Source organism: Coloeus monedula, assembly GCF_965178545.1.
Source record: "Coloeus monedula genome assembly, chromosome: Z".
Taxonomy (NCBI): Eukaryota; Metazoa; Chordata; class Aves; order Passeriformes; family Corvidae; genus Coloeus; species Coloeus monedula.
This window is the reverse complement of record NC_138822.1, coordinates 27,711,924-27,726,259: the sequence shown is the minus strand read 5'-3', so window position 1 is coordinate 27,726,259 and position 14,336 is coordinate 27,711,924. Positions and strand designations below refer to the sequence as shown.

Here is a 14,336-nt window from a genome sequence, read left to right as displayed (position 1 = left end):
GTCCTGCACCTGGGTAGGGATAACCCCCAGTACCAGCACAGGCTGGGGGCTGACCTACTGGAGAGCAGCTCTGCTGGGAAGGACCTGGGTGTGCTGGTGGGTGACAAGTTAACCGTGAGCCAGTCCTGTGTGCCCTGGGGGCCTGGAGAGACAGTGGAATCCTGGGATGCATCGGGAAGAGTGTGGCCAGCAGGTCAGGGAGGTGATCCTGCCGCACTTCTTGGCCCTAGTGAGGCACATCTGGGATATTGTGTTCATTTTTGGTCTCCACAGTTGAAGAAAGATAAGGAGCTCCTGGAGAGGGTCCAGTGGAGGCCACAGAGATGATGAGGGGTCTGGGGCATCTCTCGTATAAGGAGAGGTGGGAGCTGTTCCTGGTCAGTCTGGAGAGGAGAAGACTGAGAGGGGATCTCATTAATGCAAATAAATATCTCCAAGGTGGATGCCAGAAGGATGGTGGCAGACTGTCTCTTCAGTGGTGCTCAATGACAGGAACAGGGAGCGATGGCATAAACAGAAACACAAGAAGTTCTACCACAATAAGAACTTCAGATTGAGGATGGCAGAGCACTGGAACAGGTAGCCCAGGGAGGTCATAGAGTCTCGCTCTCTGAAGACATTCCAAGCCCACCTGGGACCGCTCCTGTGTCACCGGCTCCAGGTTGGATTGCAGGATGGCAGGGAGATTGGACTGGATGATCTTCAAAGGTCCCTCCCAACCCTGACAATTCTGTGATTCTTAGTAAAGGTACTTGCAAATGAATCCTTCACTTGTAAAGTTTACTTTTCAAAAATTTTTGTTTGTGCATAATCTTTTCCATTTTTGAAATGCTGCTGCTAGAAGATTAAAGTACCATGAAGGAGGTGGAATGTGTTCTGCAATTATAGCATTGGCTTCCGTGATGCATAGTGATGGGTTATTGTAGCATGACAAAAGGAAGACTGGATTGATTATTTGAAATGTTCTTGATGATGACAATAACTGAACCAGTAAATGGGAGTCATATGTTTTTAACTTAGGATCCCCATAATTTATGTTCTAGAACCTCAAAAGTCTTATGTTTATGAAGTAAATTGTCGATGATTAGTCTGTACAAAGGAGTAATATGTTCCCTCTTGAAAGGTGAAGTTTTGCATAGAAAGTGGATTTGACATATGTGTCAAATGACATCCTTCAGCTCAATTTTAGCTTTTTCCCAACCCAGGGAGAAATCCACCTTTTTGGTTGTTGCAGTGTGGGCCTCCACCTCACATTTTTGCTTCAAGGAGGTGCACAGCTATTTTGGTGTTAGCATGTAGAAGCTGTGTGGGAAGGAGAAAGTCTTGCATGTTTGTTAGAAACATGTATGTTCTAAGTTGGAAGGGTGGTGGAATGTCTCAGGGCAGGCATGGAGGGAGGAGGATCATATCTGTTATCTCACTCCGTTTAATTTTGGTCTGTATGGCAGGTACAGGTTAGGAGGGGATTCAGCCAGGGGAGACACTATTGTCAGAAAATTGACGTGCAGAGGCTAAGTTTGTGTGCTGTGCTTTTGGGAAGTGACAAGTCTGTAACTCTCTAACCATTAAGTAATATTCTGCATCTCAGCTCTGCAGATTGAGCACAGTTAAATCTTGAGTTCTGAAATATTTAATGTTCTTCAGTTGTTTAGTATTAGTGGCTTTAGGCATATCCTTTTCTGGTTTGAATGAGTGACTGGACTAAAACCAAAGGAGTATTATTTTGAAGTGTGTTGGAAGTCATTCTCGGATTGTAAAATAGAGACAACTAAAACAAGAAATTTGAGTATTTCAGGTAGTCTTAGAGTATCTAAGATAAAATTGTAAAATATATATTTAAAAACTTGATCAAACAGCATAAAAAACAAACAACATTCCAAAGTGAACAAAACTCCCAACCCAAAACCAAAGAACCAAACAGAACAAAAGGTTCAAAAATGTCAGTATTTAGGTTTAATTGGTGTAATATGAGATGCATTAGACTACCTGTCAGAATTTCTTAATAGATATGATTTTTAAATTAAAGTAATCCATTAAAATAGCCCAAAATTAGTGAATATGCTCATTTCCATGACTTTTTAGTCATCAAAATTGTGATAGAAGAATATATTCCTGCCTCAAATTAAAATGCTTGTATATAATCTGTGTCTTGAACTTACTTAGTCTTGTAAAACTTGCAGTGTATATTGTGCTGTTTTCCAAAAGGACTTAAAATTCATTAAATTGAAAGTTCTATTGACATGTATTCATAATATTCGATAAAGGGAGGAAATTAGTGAGCTTGTAGGTGGGGAGGTAAGAATACACCTAAACATACTGGGTTTAGCAGATTTGAAAGTAATACTGTGGGTATTGTGGATTGCTTTATAAAATGAGCTCTGTTAAGCATGCTGGCTGTTTGCATATATGTTTTCTCTAACTTTTTGAAGGGACATAGCTAGTTGACTATATTTTGAATTTCAGTAACTGTCACTGTAGTGAGTGAATCATCTAAGTGCCGTTACCAATGGTAGCAGTAGTTCATCCTTCCTTAGACTGTGCTAGCACTACTATTTTGTTTAAGCTGCCCAAAGCTTATTTACTGCCCTTTTCTATGTGGTGGCTGAGCAAATTGTCTTTTAAAAATTCCCTGCCATTCATCTTGTTTGGGCTCGTGAATCAAATAGTTTGCAGTAAGTCATCCATTATATCTTTCTATGTTAAAGAAGTTATTCTATATGGCTTATATGTCCTGAGAGCTTTTACTTTAAATTTGTTTGGCTGAGAGGTAAGGCTGACATTGATTATTATTTGTTAATCAAGCAGTGCCACTGCTATTGTTTTTGTGATCTGGGAGAAAAATGTGTGTAGAGAGTCTGGTTTATGTTCTTGAGTTGTTTCATGTACTCTGGATGTGTAGCAAGGGAAGAACAGAACATTTTTGCAAAGTAGGATGGGCAGAATTCTTGAATTCTTTCTTACAGACTGATTTATTTTTTTTAATCAACTGTACACTTGATTTGTAATGCATCTATAGATAGCACAAGATTCATGTCTCTTAGAAAAAAAATTGCCTATATTGAGAGCAGTGTTGATAGAAAAGTAGGAAATGGCAGAGTATTTGTTTGTTTTCTTTCCCCTAAAGCAGTGTTTGAATTCATACTCTGTTGCCTTGTTTAAATTGCAGCTCAGAGTGCAGTGATGGAGAATGGTCTGCGTCTGCACCTTCCTATTTTACTGCTATGGAAAAAGAGCAGTCCTCAAGTGATGAAAGCTGGGAGACTGTCCCATGCAGGGAGGAGCATGACCCTGAGGTGCAGAGGAGCAGCAGTGGTGTGAAAGAGGAGAACATAGACTTCTGTTTCCAAGAAGGGTATGCCTTTAGTTTTATTGGCTAACTTTCTATAGCTTTTGGCAGCAGTAGTAGGGTACTCACACAGCACTACACAATAACATCTATTCTAACAGCAGTTACCAGCAATCATTTGCCTACATCACAATAATCTGAGTAGTTGTATGTATTTCAAATCAGGGAAAATACGGCATTTCATGCAAACAGTTCTAGCTAATGAAAAATTCAGAAACAGTGAGAGTGCATTGACAATGTAGTGTCAATATGGTTAATAGACTTAATATATTGACTTCAAAAAGCTAGTTTGGGAAGTTAGTTGTAAATATGTACATGTTACATAAACATCTCTTGATACTGGTTAGGACTCCTTGAAAAGAACTTGTTTTATCTCTCTGCTTTATTGCTTCTCTATTCCACTGCTGCTCCTCATTTTCTGCAGCCGCATCAGTAATTAAAGTAAACTTGAACTACTTGCTTGCCCTAGTAACTTTAAACGTACTTTATTTTTCCAGTCATTCAGTACTTTATAAACTGCAGCTGCCTTTGCTATAAGGCAAAATTTGTAGTTATGTATAGCTAAGAAGAGTGTGCTTGGCTTTTTTTAAGCAGCTAACATTGACTCTAGTTTGAGTCTTTATAAAACAAAAGCCACCTAAGTGTTCTTTCAGCTTCTTCCGCTATTAGGTTCACTTGCCTATTGCCAAGTAGTCCAGTTTGTTGTTAATGTTTTTTTAGTATTTTCCACATTCTTGGGTCTTGGAGAACTAGTGTGACTTCATGAAAACTTTATGAAAACTCATCTGTTTCAGAACAACAATAATGGACCTCTGTGTTTTTTAACTTTTCTTTTATATGAACAGCATGAAAATGTATGAATCTTAACATAATTAAGATTATGCTTAATATAATATAATCTTTAACATAATTCCTGCCTATTTTCCCTTTTATAAGGAAAGTGGGACTCACAGCCCTGTGGCTCTCAGTATCCAGGTGACTTGTGCTCCTCTGGAGTATCCAAGAATGAGGGGAGTCTTTCTCTTGCAAGATAGCTTCTCTTGCAAGTAGTAGCTCTTTGCATTACATTCAGGCCAAGTTTTGCCGTGGAGGCTGCTCCAGAGTGTCAAGACAATCTTTCTCCTTAATGCCTTTAGGAACTTGTAGATAAATAAGAAAATGTTTAGTACCAAATTTATTAACCCTGGCAGGGATGCTGGCTGTACTAGGGAAAATGCAAAGCAAGCTGCTTACTGTACTGCTGGCCTTGAGCATTAGGCAAATAACTTTGCCACAGAATCATGGGTGTCACTAGATGCTGAGTCTGGAGCTGATTCCACTGGAGATTTCTTGAATGTTTGTGCTAAATGCTAAATTTCTAATCTGTGACTCTGGAGTCTAGGAAACATGCCTGTATAGTCTGTGTTATGGTTAGCTTTTGTTGCTTACATGTGTTTGTAAATTCTCTTAGCTTTTTAGTTTTAGCTTTTCATTTATTTATATTAAGGGAGCAGACATTTTTGGAGGAAGGTGAAATTCCTTGGTTACGATTCCGAGATGACGTAGAAAGTAGCAGTGATGAGGAAAGCGATCCAGTTAGTGAATTTGTGCATCTTGGATTCTTCTTGTTGGATGGAAATAACAACCTTGAGGATGACTCCAGTGTGAGTGAAGACCTGGATGTGGAGTGGAGGTATGCATTTGATAATTGTCTGCTTTAATTTTAGAGGTTTTGTAGTTACTATTTTGTGTTTTATGTAAGATGTCAAAAGTACTCATGGCTACCAGTATGCAGTTGCTTCAAGGACTGATAATCTCATTTTAAGGTTTAAAGTACTTCAAGTGCTATGTATCTGCTAATGAGAGAAAAGGGAATAGATTTGCTAAATCAGGCTGTGATTTGACAAAATTTTGGTGCCCTAAATATGATAGGGATGGATTAAATTTCATTTAATTTTCAAGTGGAAGTATAACAAAAGTAAGGCAATATAAATGTAATCAGCGTTCAAGTCACTCCTATTTTATAATTGGTATTTTCCTCCTTTGAAACTGGAGTAAGTTAGCTATTATAAACGCATTTTATTTCTCTGTGAAATGCCATGCACTTACCTAATATTATCATAATTTTGAATGCTTCACTCTATTTTCTGTCGTTAGATTACTGGAGGATATTGCAATAAGTTTATTATAAAAATGCTGCATATACCAGGAATAAAGTGATTGGAGTCACGTTCAGAACAGTATAATGTGTTTGTTTTAGAATGAGATAGAAGGCTTTCCAGTGAGAGGCATAACACTTGCTTTCTTCTGCTTATTAAAATATAAACTACTGTGCAGACATACCAACACTGGTATTTTCTCCTTGTGAAGTTATACTGTGGAAAAGCATAAAAGGAGCTAATGCATGAGAGTCCAAACTAGAAGTAAGGCATGTGTTCTTACGCTGTCAGGCAGTAAGCTAGCAATGGAATTGTGTGATAGGGACAGAAGCTGTGTTTTAAGTGTTGGAGGTTAGCCTTGGTAAGCTTCCTAGTTACTAAAAACAGGAACAAAGTTGATGATGGTCTGTTTTGTCTGCTGAGCATATGCAGACCTGTTCATGATTTCACTTGTGCCTGTTTTAAGATTTGATTTCTGAATTTCTAGAACAGAACTCAAAGGAGCTGCCAAGCCATGAATTGTGACACATGATGTAATCAAAATCTGATTGTTAGTTGTAAAACAACCCTAACAGCATACATATGAAACATATTAGCTGAACTTATGCCCTTGCGCACTAAAAACTCCTATCTGGATGTTCTGAAGTAAATATTGTGGGGAGTGTGGTACCACTGTACTGGGACCAGAGGTAGGGAGCTGCAAAGCTGCCTCTGAGAGGCTGGGACTGCCGCATGTGGGACCCAGCTGGTTCCAACTGGCTGCAGTGGACCCACCACAGGGTGGGGCCTCTGGGAACATACTTAAAGGATAAAAAATGCTGGACAGCGAGCAGTGTGTGAGAGAGAAATTAGGATGATGTCAGAGAAGCAACACTGCAAGATACCATGGTCAGAAAAGAAAGGGGGCGGAAGTGCTCTAGGTGCTGGAGAAGAGATTTCCGTGCAGCCCCTGGAGAGGACCATGGTGGAACAGGTAGGGATTTGCTAAAGGAAATGTGTCTATGGAGAACCCATGCTGGAGCAGTTAGTGAAGGACTTCACATAGTGGGAAAGACCCATGCAGGAGCAGGGAAACAGTGTGAGGAGAAAGTGATTGCAGAGAGGAACTACCGTGGACTGACCACAACCCCTGTTCCTTTTCCTGTGCACTGCTTGGGATAGGGGAACTTGGAGGAGTCAAGGATGAAGGAGTGAAATTGAGTCTGGAAATAAAGGGGAGTGCTAAGGGAAAGGTGTTTTAGTTTTTGTCTGTTTCTCACCATTCAAATCCATTTTTATTTGCAATAAATTCATTTAGAATCATTGAGCAGCCTAACTTGAAAGGAACCTCAAAAGATCATCTGGTTCAGCCTTTCAATTAAATTAAGGCTTTTCCTAAATTGAGTCTATTTTGCCTGTGGTGGTGATTGGTGACTCATCTCCCTGTTGTTATCTTGACCCATGAGCTTTTGATCTTATTTACATGTCCAGTTGAGGCAGGGGAGGGAGAGATCAGCTGTTTGGGTATCTGGCTGTTATTAGCAGGTGATGTGCAATAATTTGATATACCCAGACTTTCTGTTCCAACTATTTATTTTGAAAATAAGACCGTTTCCTAACCCATGTTTTTCAGACTACTTGATGAGTTTGGTGATGGCCTAGGACTTCCTCAAGCTATTCCTTACATGGAACCTCAACTTCTCACATTTATGGCACTAGAGGAACATTTAGAAGCTGTGGAGGTATTAAAACATTTCTGATAGTCTTACATCAGTGATGTTGTGACACAAATGTTTATAGTTGAATCCTTCTTCAACTTAATCTGAAAATTGGGAGAATGGGGGGGAAAAATACTTCCTGTGTTAGTTTGAACTTTCAGGTCTTCAAACATGAAAATGCATCTTGGAAGTTCTTTTAAAGGATGTACTACAAGAAGTCATTGATTGGTACCTATTCCTTTTAGCATATGTATTTATTTCCTCATAAGGGAAAGAAAGTTACTGATTTCTACCAGTATAAACATATGCCATTTAATTTATTCTAAAGAATTTTGCCAAATTCTCTACATAACAAAGGAAAGCTTATACTTGAATCTGTGCCTGTGAATTATCCCAGCTTTTTTTTTTTTTTTTTTTTGCAAGAGTACATTTGGATTTCTCAAATTTTTACTTTTTTACTTATCAGTAGAAGACTTTCCTGTGTTTGACTGTCTTGACTCTGTGTGTTTTAAATTTAAAAAAAAATAGTTTAAAAGACCCCCACCCAATAACAAGCAAACAAAAAACCCCAATCAGGTAAAGAAACCACCCAGAAGAAAAAACACCTCTTATCTTTACCTTGTTCTAATCCCATTTCACCTGTCTAATTTTGGATAGACCAAAGCATGCATTATCAAGAGCCAGCATGGTTATGATCTTTGTCTTTTGTTTGTTACTATAGGTTGGTCAATGTCAGAGTGAATATAGAGCTAGCAGAAACCCAGTTTGATGCAATGCGACAATTCTTGCATCACCAGAAATCTCCCCTGCAGGGTATTTGTCAAAATAAGAGTTAAATGATATGTAGACATATAATATGGTGTTACAACAGCTGAACTGAATGTTTTTTGGGTGATATAAGTTTAGGGCAGCAAGGGGCAGTTTGACTGCTAGCATTTACTTTAAAGGGGTGAACAGGGCAAGGCTGTATGTCATAGTGTGCTTGCAGACAAAATACCAAGGGCACTTTGAAATGCTTTCTAAAGCTGGCAGGCAGTGGAACAGTCATAGATAATGGGTTGTTTCCCATGGATATGTGCAAAGTCAATGATTTTCTGAATGAGCTTCACAGGTCTTTTCCAAGGCAGTGGAAGGGCTGTTGCCTTAAGCTGCCAGTCATTGTACATCCCCCAAGGTATATGGGAGGTCATCATTCATGATCAAGTATCAGAGGGTTTTCTCCAGCTGTGTAGGGTCTTGTTAGCATTACTCATTTAGAGACACTTCATTAATGTGGGGAAGGTGTGTTGATATCCTTATTATAAAAGCAGTATTTTGAAGCTGTATATTCTTGTGTCTTTCCTAGATGCTGGTTCTCACTACATCAAAAAAACCAGAACTACAGAAACAGTTGACCTCCTCCTTTGCACCAAAGCAAGAGGATCTGTGTAGAGAGGGGAAACTAATCCCATCTTTTTTTTTTTTTTTTTTTTAATTTGCATAGTAACACTTGAAGAGGAGACTGAGTTTATTATGACTCAAGTTATTCTTTCTCATTCCTGTGTAACAATATTTGCCTAATTACTCTGCCAGAAGAAATGTGTGCAGTCTTGTCAGAGTGACCTGTAAAAGTAATCCTAGGTGATTATGTGCATGGCTGGCTGAGGAGGTGCTGTAATTGCATTTATGTCACCAGGAACAGTGTCACTGAACACCATTAGCAAGCAGGCAGATGACTACAGAGGTACCTGTGGCACTGTGAATGTGGGAAAGCCAATTCTCTAACATAGCAATTGTGCTTGAAAGTAGCACTTAATGGTGTGAAACTTTATGGTGGGCGTAGAAGTCTGACATATTTAGAATTAGTCAGCAGAAAGTGGTAATTGAGTAATAAAAGGAGGAATTGTACCGATTGTGACTACATGGACAACACAGGTTGTGAGTAAGAATTCCAAATATTCCCTTCAAACCTCAAGCAGAAATAAAGAGCACATATTTTTCCAGTATGAAGTTGGTTACTAAAATTGTTCAGAAAATATAAGCAAAATGATTTACTCTTGCTTTGAAATACTTGAGAGGGATATGACATAATAAAGCATCCAAAATTCAAGTGTATCTTAATTAATTAGAGGGGAGGGAGTGGGAGAGAGCTATCCCAAGTAATTGTGATATTTGGAGGGGAGAAGTAATGAAAATACTAGATAACTTGTTTTGAAAAGCTATGTTCTATAAGGCTTTGGGTTCTTAAAAGTAGTAAAATGCATGTGTGATTTAAATTTTTTTTTTCTTTCATCTGTTATAAAGAAACAACATAGCTGGGAGTGTCTGGTTTACTTCATTAGCAGTACAGAACAGGCTGTCTGTCTGCACTGCATCAGTGACATTATAAGTATTTCCTGTGCCAGTTCACAGATGTGAAGAGTTCAAACCCCTGTAGGCTGTAGCGCTCTTGATTTTAACAAAACAATGTCCAGCATTTTTTTATGGTACATGGAGAAGTAAGCAGTGACATGAGTAATTAGAGGAATGAAGTACAGGTATTTTGAAGATACGCCTTAGAAAAGTTTTAAAATAGACACTGCTTTGCTTTGAATTTGTAAATGTGGCTTTAAGCATCAGAGTTACTGTAAGGCTTTATATCTATGATGTTTCTTATGTGTAGGTTTCAAAAGCAAGCAAGCAATACAATGTTTTCTGTTTGAGAATACTCATGCTGGGTGTAAACAGAGATGTTTGACACGTAGCTACTGTTGCAACCTTCTGTGTGCGTAGGATCTTCTATGTGAACTAGGATCTTGCCTAGTTTTTCCAGGTGTAGTAGTTACTCTGATTAAGCATAATATTTTTACCTACCACTGCACTTATAGCAAAATCCAATTACAAATTCTAAAATAATCTTAGTGTTAGTAAGGTAGTATTTTCTGCTGTAGCAGAATTTGATGGGTATTAGCTGTAAAATTGGAGCAGTGTACCTGTTTTGCAGGGGGACTCGCACACTGCGCTAGGGATAACCCCAAGTTTTCTCTTAAATTGAGAGATTCCAAGATGAGAATACATGTGGCAGTAGGAGCTGTAAATATTTGTTAGCTCATGCTGAACTTTCTCCCCCACAGAGGTTTGACTGTGAGTATAAACCTGCTAGGTTGGATCTGTGGTACTGTGGTTGCTTGAGCTACCTTGTCACTGTGATCCAAGTGCAGGCATGTTTTCAGATTGCAGCTCTAGTAACTTTAGGGAAGGTTTAAGAGGAAAGACTACTGGAAAGGTTTCTGTATAATCCAGTGTTTCTCTAGTATATAGAGCTTTTTGGTTAAGTGTATTCCCAACATTACAGATTACACTGTCTTACACTTCTTACTAAGAGAGTTTTGTGGCCAATAGAGTAAATAATTTTCAAGCTGATTGGAACCGTAAGTTACTGTACTTAAGGGATGTGACTGACTCATTAAGGGTGTGAACCTGGTGCTTCTGTGTTCTTGGTTCTTCAGTTTCAGTTTGTTTGCTGTTCAAACAGGTATAGCTAGTACATTTCTTAGCAAATATAACCAAATATTCTGAGTTCTGTGATTTTGATTTTTTTTTCTACTAGACATCCTTCTAGTGTCTTACATGGTTGAATGTATGATGTACACAGCAAATATATGTAGCAAATATACCATAGCCTTGGAGTCTTAAAGATTTTTGTATGGTGAAATTTGAGTTTAAAACAAAGTTGCTTCAGAGCATTATGTCTGTCTTAAGATTAGAAACATCTACGTGGATCTTGGGGTTTTTATTTCTGGAAGTTTACACCATTAGTGTAGCTTAATACTTTTTGTTTGTGCCCGACTATTTCAATAGTTGAAGCCAGGAAACACATTAATGAGGCATTTATTTTCAGAAGTAAAATGCAAAGACAGTTTTAGATTGGCGAGCCTTATTACATTTTCAACTTGCTGCCTTTTCTCTAACTTTATAAAATTAACAGATGTTCATTGTAGATTGTGACTCTGTCCTCATACTCTAAGAATGCTTAAAAAACAAGGCATTGCTGTTTTGACCTTCAGTTTCATCTCATTCATTACAAAACTAAAAATGATGTAATGGTTAGTCTGATAGACGTATCTTCCATTTTAAAAAGTAATACTGCTTGAATTGAATTCTTTTTCTTGCTTGTTTGTTTTTGTATGAAATCTTACATTTGTGAGTAAGAGAACTTGATCTCTCCTTACCCTTTCAGACTGCTCTGGCACAGTTGGAGTCTCTTACATTTGATGTTGAACAGACTCATCCACCAGCTACGAAAGAAACCATAGATTGTTTGCCGCAGAGTATCATCACAGGTGACTACAATGGTATGGAAAAATAATGAAAAAGTAATTTCCACAAAGTTTGTAAGATCAAGTTCAACTTTCTGTGATACCATAGATGCAATATTTAAGTATACTTTCTCCATAATGCTGTTTTCAGTTCTTTTGAATCTGAGTAGAATTTTGATCCATCTGGAAAACTAATCTTTACTGGAGTTACTGTGACTGTATTTTGCAACCTTTAGTGATACTGTTGATAACATATCTCTTTTGATTTGAGCTCATCTTAGATGTAAAACAAAGTATTAATTATTTTTCTTCATCATGGGTTTAGGTCAAGAGCAGTGTTGTACTATCTGTTGCAGTGAATATATAGAAGGTGAAATCATAACTGAGCTACCCTGTCATCATTTGTTTCACAAACCTTGTGTAACTCTTTGGTTACAGAGAGTAAGTACTACAGGACTGGTGGAGGATTTGTGGGGGGTGTTGTGTAATTCGTGTATTCTTCGGGGAAGAACGACTTTTAAGTCCTTGAAAATGTGGGATGAAATACCAAGAGATAACTGGCTGTTGAATTTATGCATTATGGAACCAAATTCTAGTGCAAGTGAGGAAAGAAAGCTGTATTTGTACTTGCCTGAAGGGTAATTTCTTTAATTGAGGGAATATTTCTGTAGGGGAAAACACATTTTCCTTTACTGAGAATGAAAGACATGGATGAGTTATAACTTCTTTTGGTACAAGAAAAGCTTTCTTTACTATATTCCTGCCTTGAAGTAAAGTTGATGGATTCATTTTCTCTGAGAATGGGTCTGCTCTGTCTTACCACAATGTCAGGCCCATTTATGGTGACAGCTAAGGCTGGCAGAAGAAATACTGAAATGCTTGTAGATTAATTTTTTTTAAATTACCTTTAGTAATTCTATATGATATTAGATTTCATTTTCATAACCTGTAATCAGTTTCCTTCCAAATGTCTTAAAAAGGCTTGCATCACGTTGAAGCTAGACTAAAACGACCATAATTAATGTTTTTTTTACTTGCACTCTCCTTTATGTGCAGTGCAGGCCTGGGCTTGGTAGTTCTCAGTGAGCCTACAGTGCAACACAATTTCAAGAGTATAAGGGAGATTAATTGATTGTACTATGGGGGTCATAGCAGAGCACCTGTAGCATGGAGGGTTGATGGATTTAGTTGGTGGGTTTATAATTTTTTTACCTTGATAATGTTGATTACCATAGTAATTTTCCTTGGTTTACACATCCTGCTTTTTTTTTTTCTGTTGTCATAGTAAACTGCTATTGCTGAAAACTAGGACAAAACACTTCCTCTTATATTTGGGCTGTGCCTAGCTTATTTTTAATCCTTGCCTCAAAAAAAAAAAGAAATCCCACCTGTAAAATCAATGCTTTGAAGAAGAATTTGGAGACAACCTGATGCATTTGCTGCATAGCTAGTTTAAAAGCAAAACAAGTCTTTGTTCTGAGTTTGTGTTAGCTGTCAGCTCCAGGTTGCTCTGCAGTCAAATTGGAGTTTGAGGTGGTGCTGTTGTGAAGACACTAAATACTTTATAAATAATTATTAGCTTTTTAATAGAATTGCAAACTGTGCAAATGACCTGGGTTTTTTTTCTCTTTTTGTAGTCGGGAACATGCCCTGTTTGTCGTCATGTGCTTGCACCTGTACATCCCGAAGCAGCTGATTGACCCTGTTTTCTTTATTTGGTTGATGATTCAGCATCTTCTGTTAATATTGCTACAGGACCCTCAGACTAGGGTCAGAAATAAAATCTGCCACCAAAATAAAAATGTAAATTATGCCTGTTTTAATTATAATGTGAAAACAGTTCAGTATAAAATATTAATATGTAGTCATGGATTGGCTTGGGTTGGAAGGGACTCTAATGATCATCTGGCTCCAACCCCCCTTGCTGTGGCCGGGGACACCTTCCTCTAAGCCAGGTTGCTCCAAGCCCCATCCAACCTGGCCTTGAACACTTCCAGGGATGGGGCATCCACAGCTTCCCTGGGCAACCTGTGCCCATGTCTCACTGCCCTCACAGCCAAGAACTTCCTCCTAATGTGATCTAAACCTGCTTTCTTTTAGTTTGTAACCACTCCCCCTTGTCCTGTCACTCCATGCCATTTTGAATAGACCCTCTCCATCCTTCTTGCGAGCTCCCTTCAGGGGCTGGAAGGCCACAATTAGGTCACCCCAAAGCCTTCTCTTCTCCAGGCTGAACAATCCCAATTCTCTCAGCCTTTCCTCATAGCAGAGCTGCTCCATCCCTCTGATCACCTTGGTGGCCTCCTCTGGACTCTCCAACAGCTCCATGTCCTTCCTGTGCTGGGACCCCAGAGCTGGAGGCAGCTCTGCAGGTGGGGTCTCACCAGAGCGGGGCAGAGGGGCAGAATCCCCTCCCTCCCCTGCTGCCCATGGGGCTTTGGATGCAGCCCAGGACACACTTGGCTTTCTGGGCTGGGAGTGCCCATGGCTGGCTCATGTCCAGCTCTCACCCCAGCACCCCCAAGTCCTTGTGGGCAGGGCTGCTCTGGATCTGTTCATCCCCAGCCTGGGTTGGCACCCGGGGCTGCCCCAACCCAGGTGCAGCACCAGCACCTGGCCTTGTTAAACCTCATGAGATTCCCACAGGCCACTTGTCAAGTTTGTCTAGATCCCTCTGGATGGCATCCCATCCCTCAGGAGTGTCAGCTGCACCACTCAGCTTGGTGTCATCTGCAGATCCGCTAAGGGGGCACTTTGTCCCTTCATCAGTGTCATTAATGAAGACATTAAACAGTACTGAAGGTTCCTGAAGGGACAGCACTTCTCACTGTTGTCTATTAGGACTGTGAGCCATTGACCGCCACCTTCTGGACATGGC

At 39.3% G+C, this 14,336-nt stretch overlaps 1 protein-coding gene across 1 annotated transcript in view; it reads left to right on the top strand.

The window, feature by feature from the left end:
• The window catches only part of PJA2 (praja ring finger ubiquitin ligase 2), a gene marked incomplete at its 3' end in the record, with an annotated part of 32,053 nt that extends 18,826 nt beyond the window's left edge, over positions 1–13,227 (top strand). The window contains 7 exon segments of the mRNA XM_082301973.1: positions 3,167–3,352; positions 4,833–5,018; positions 7,097–7,205; positions 11,380–11,494; positions 11,784–11,899; positions 13,096–13,155; positions 13,159–13,227. Coding sequence (XP_082158099.1) covers positions 3,167–3,352; positions 4,833–5,018; positions 7,097–7,205; positions 11,380–11,494; positions 11,784–11,899; positions 13,096–13,155; positions 13,159–13,227 — 841 coding nt within the window.
• Positions 13,228–14,336: the final 1,109 nt, after the last annotated feature.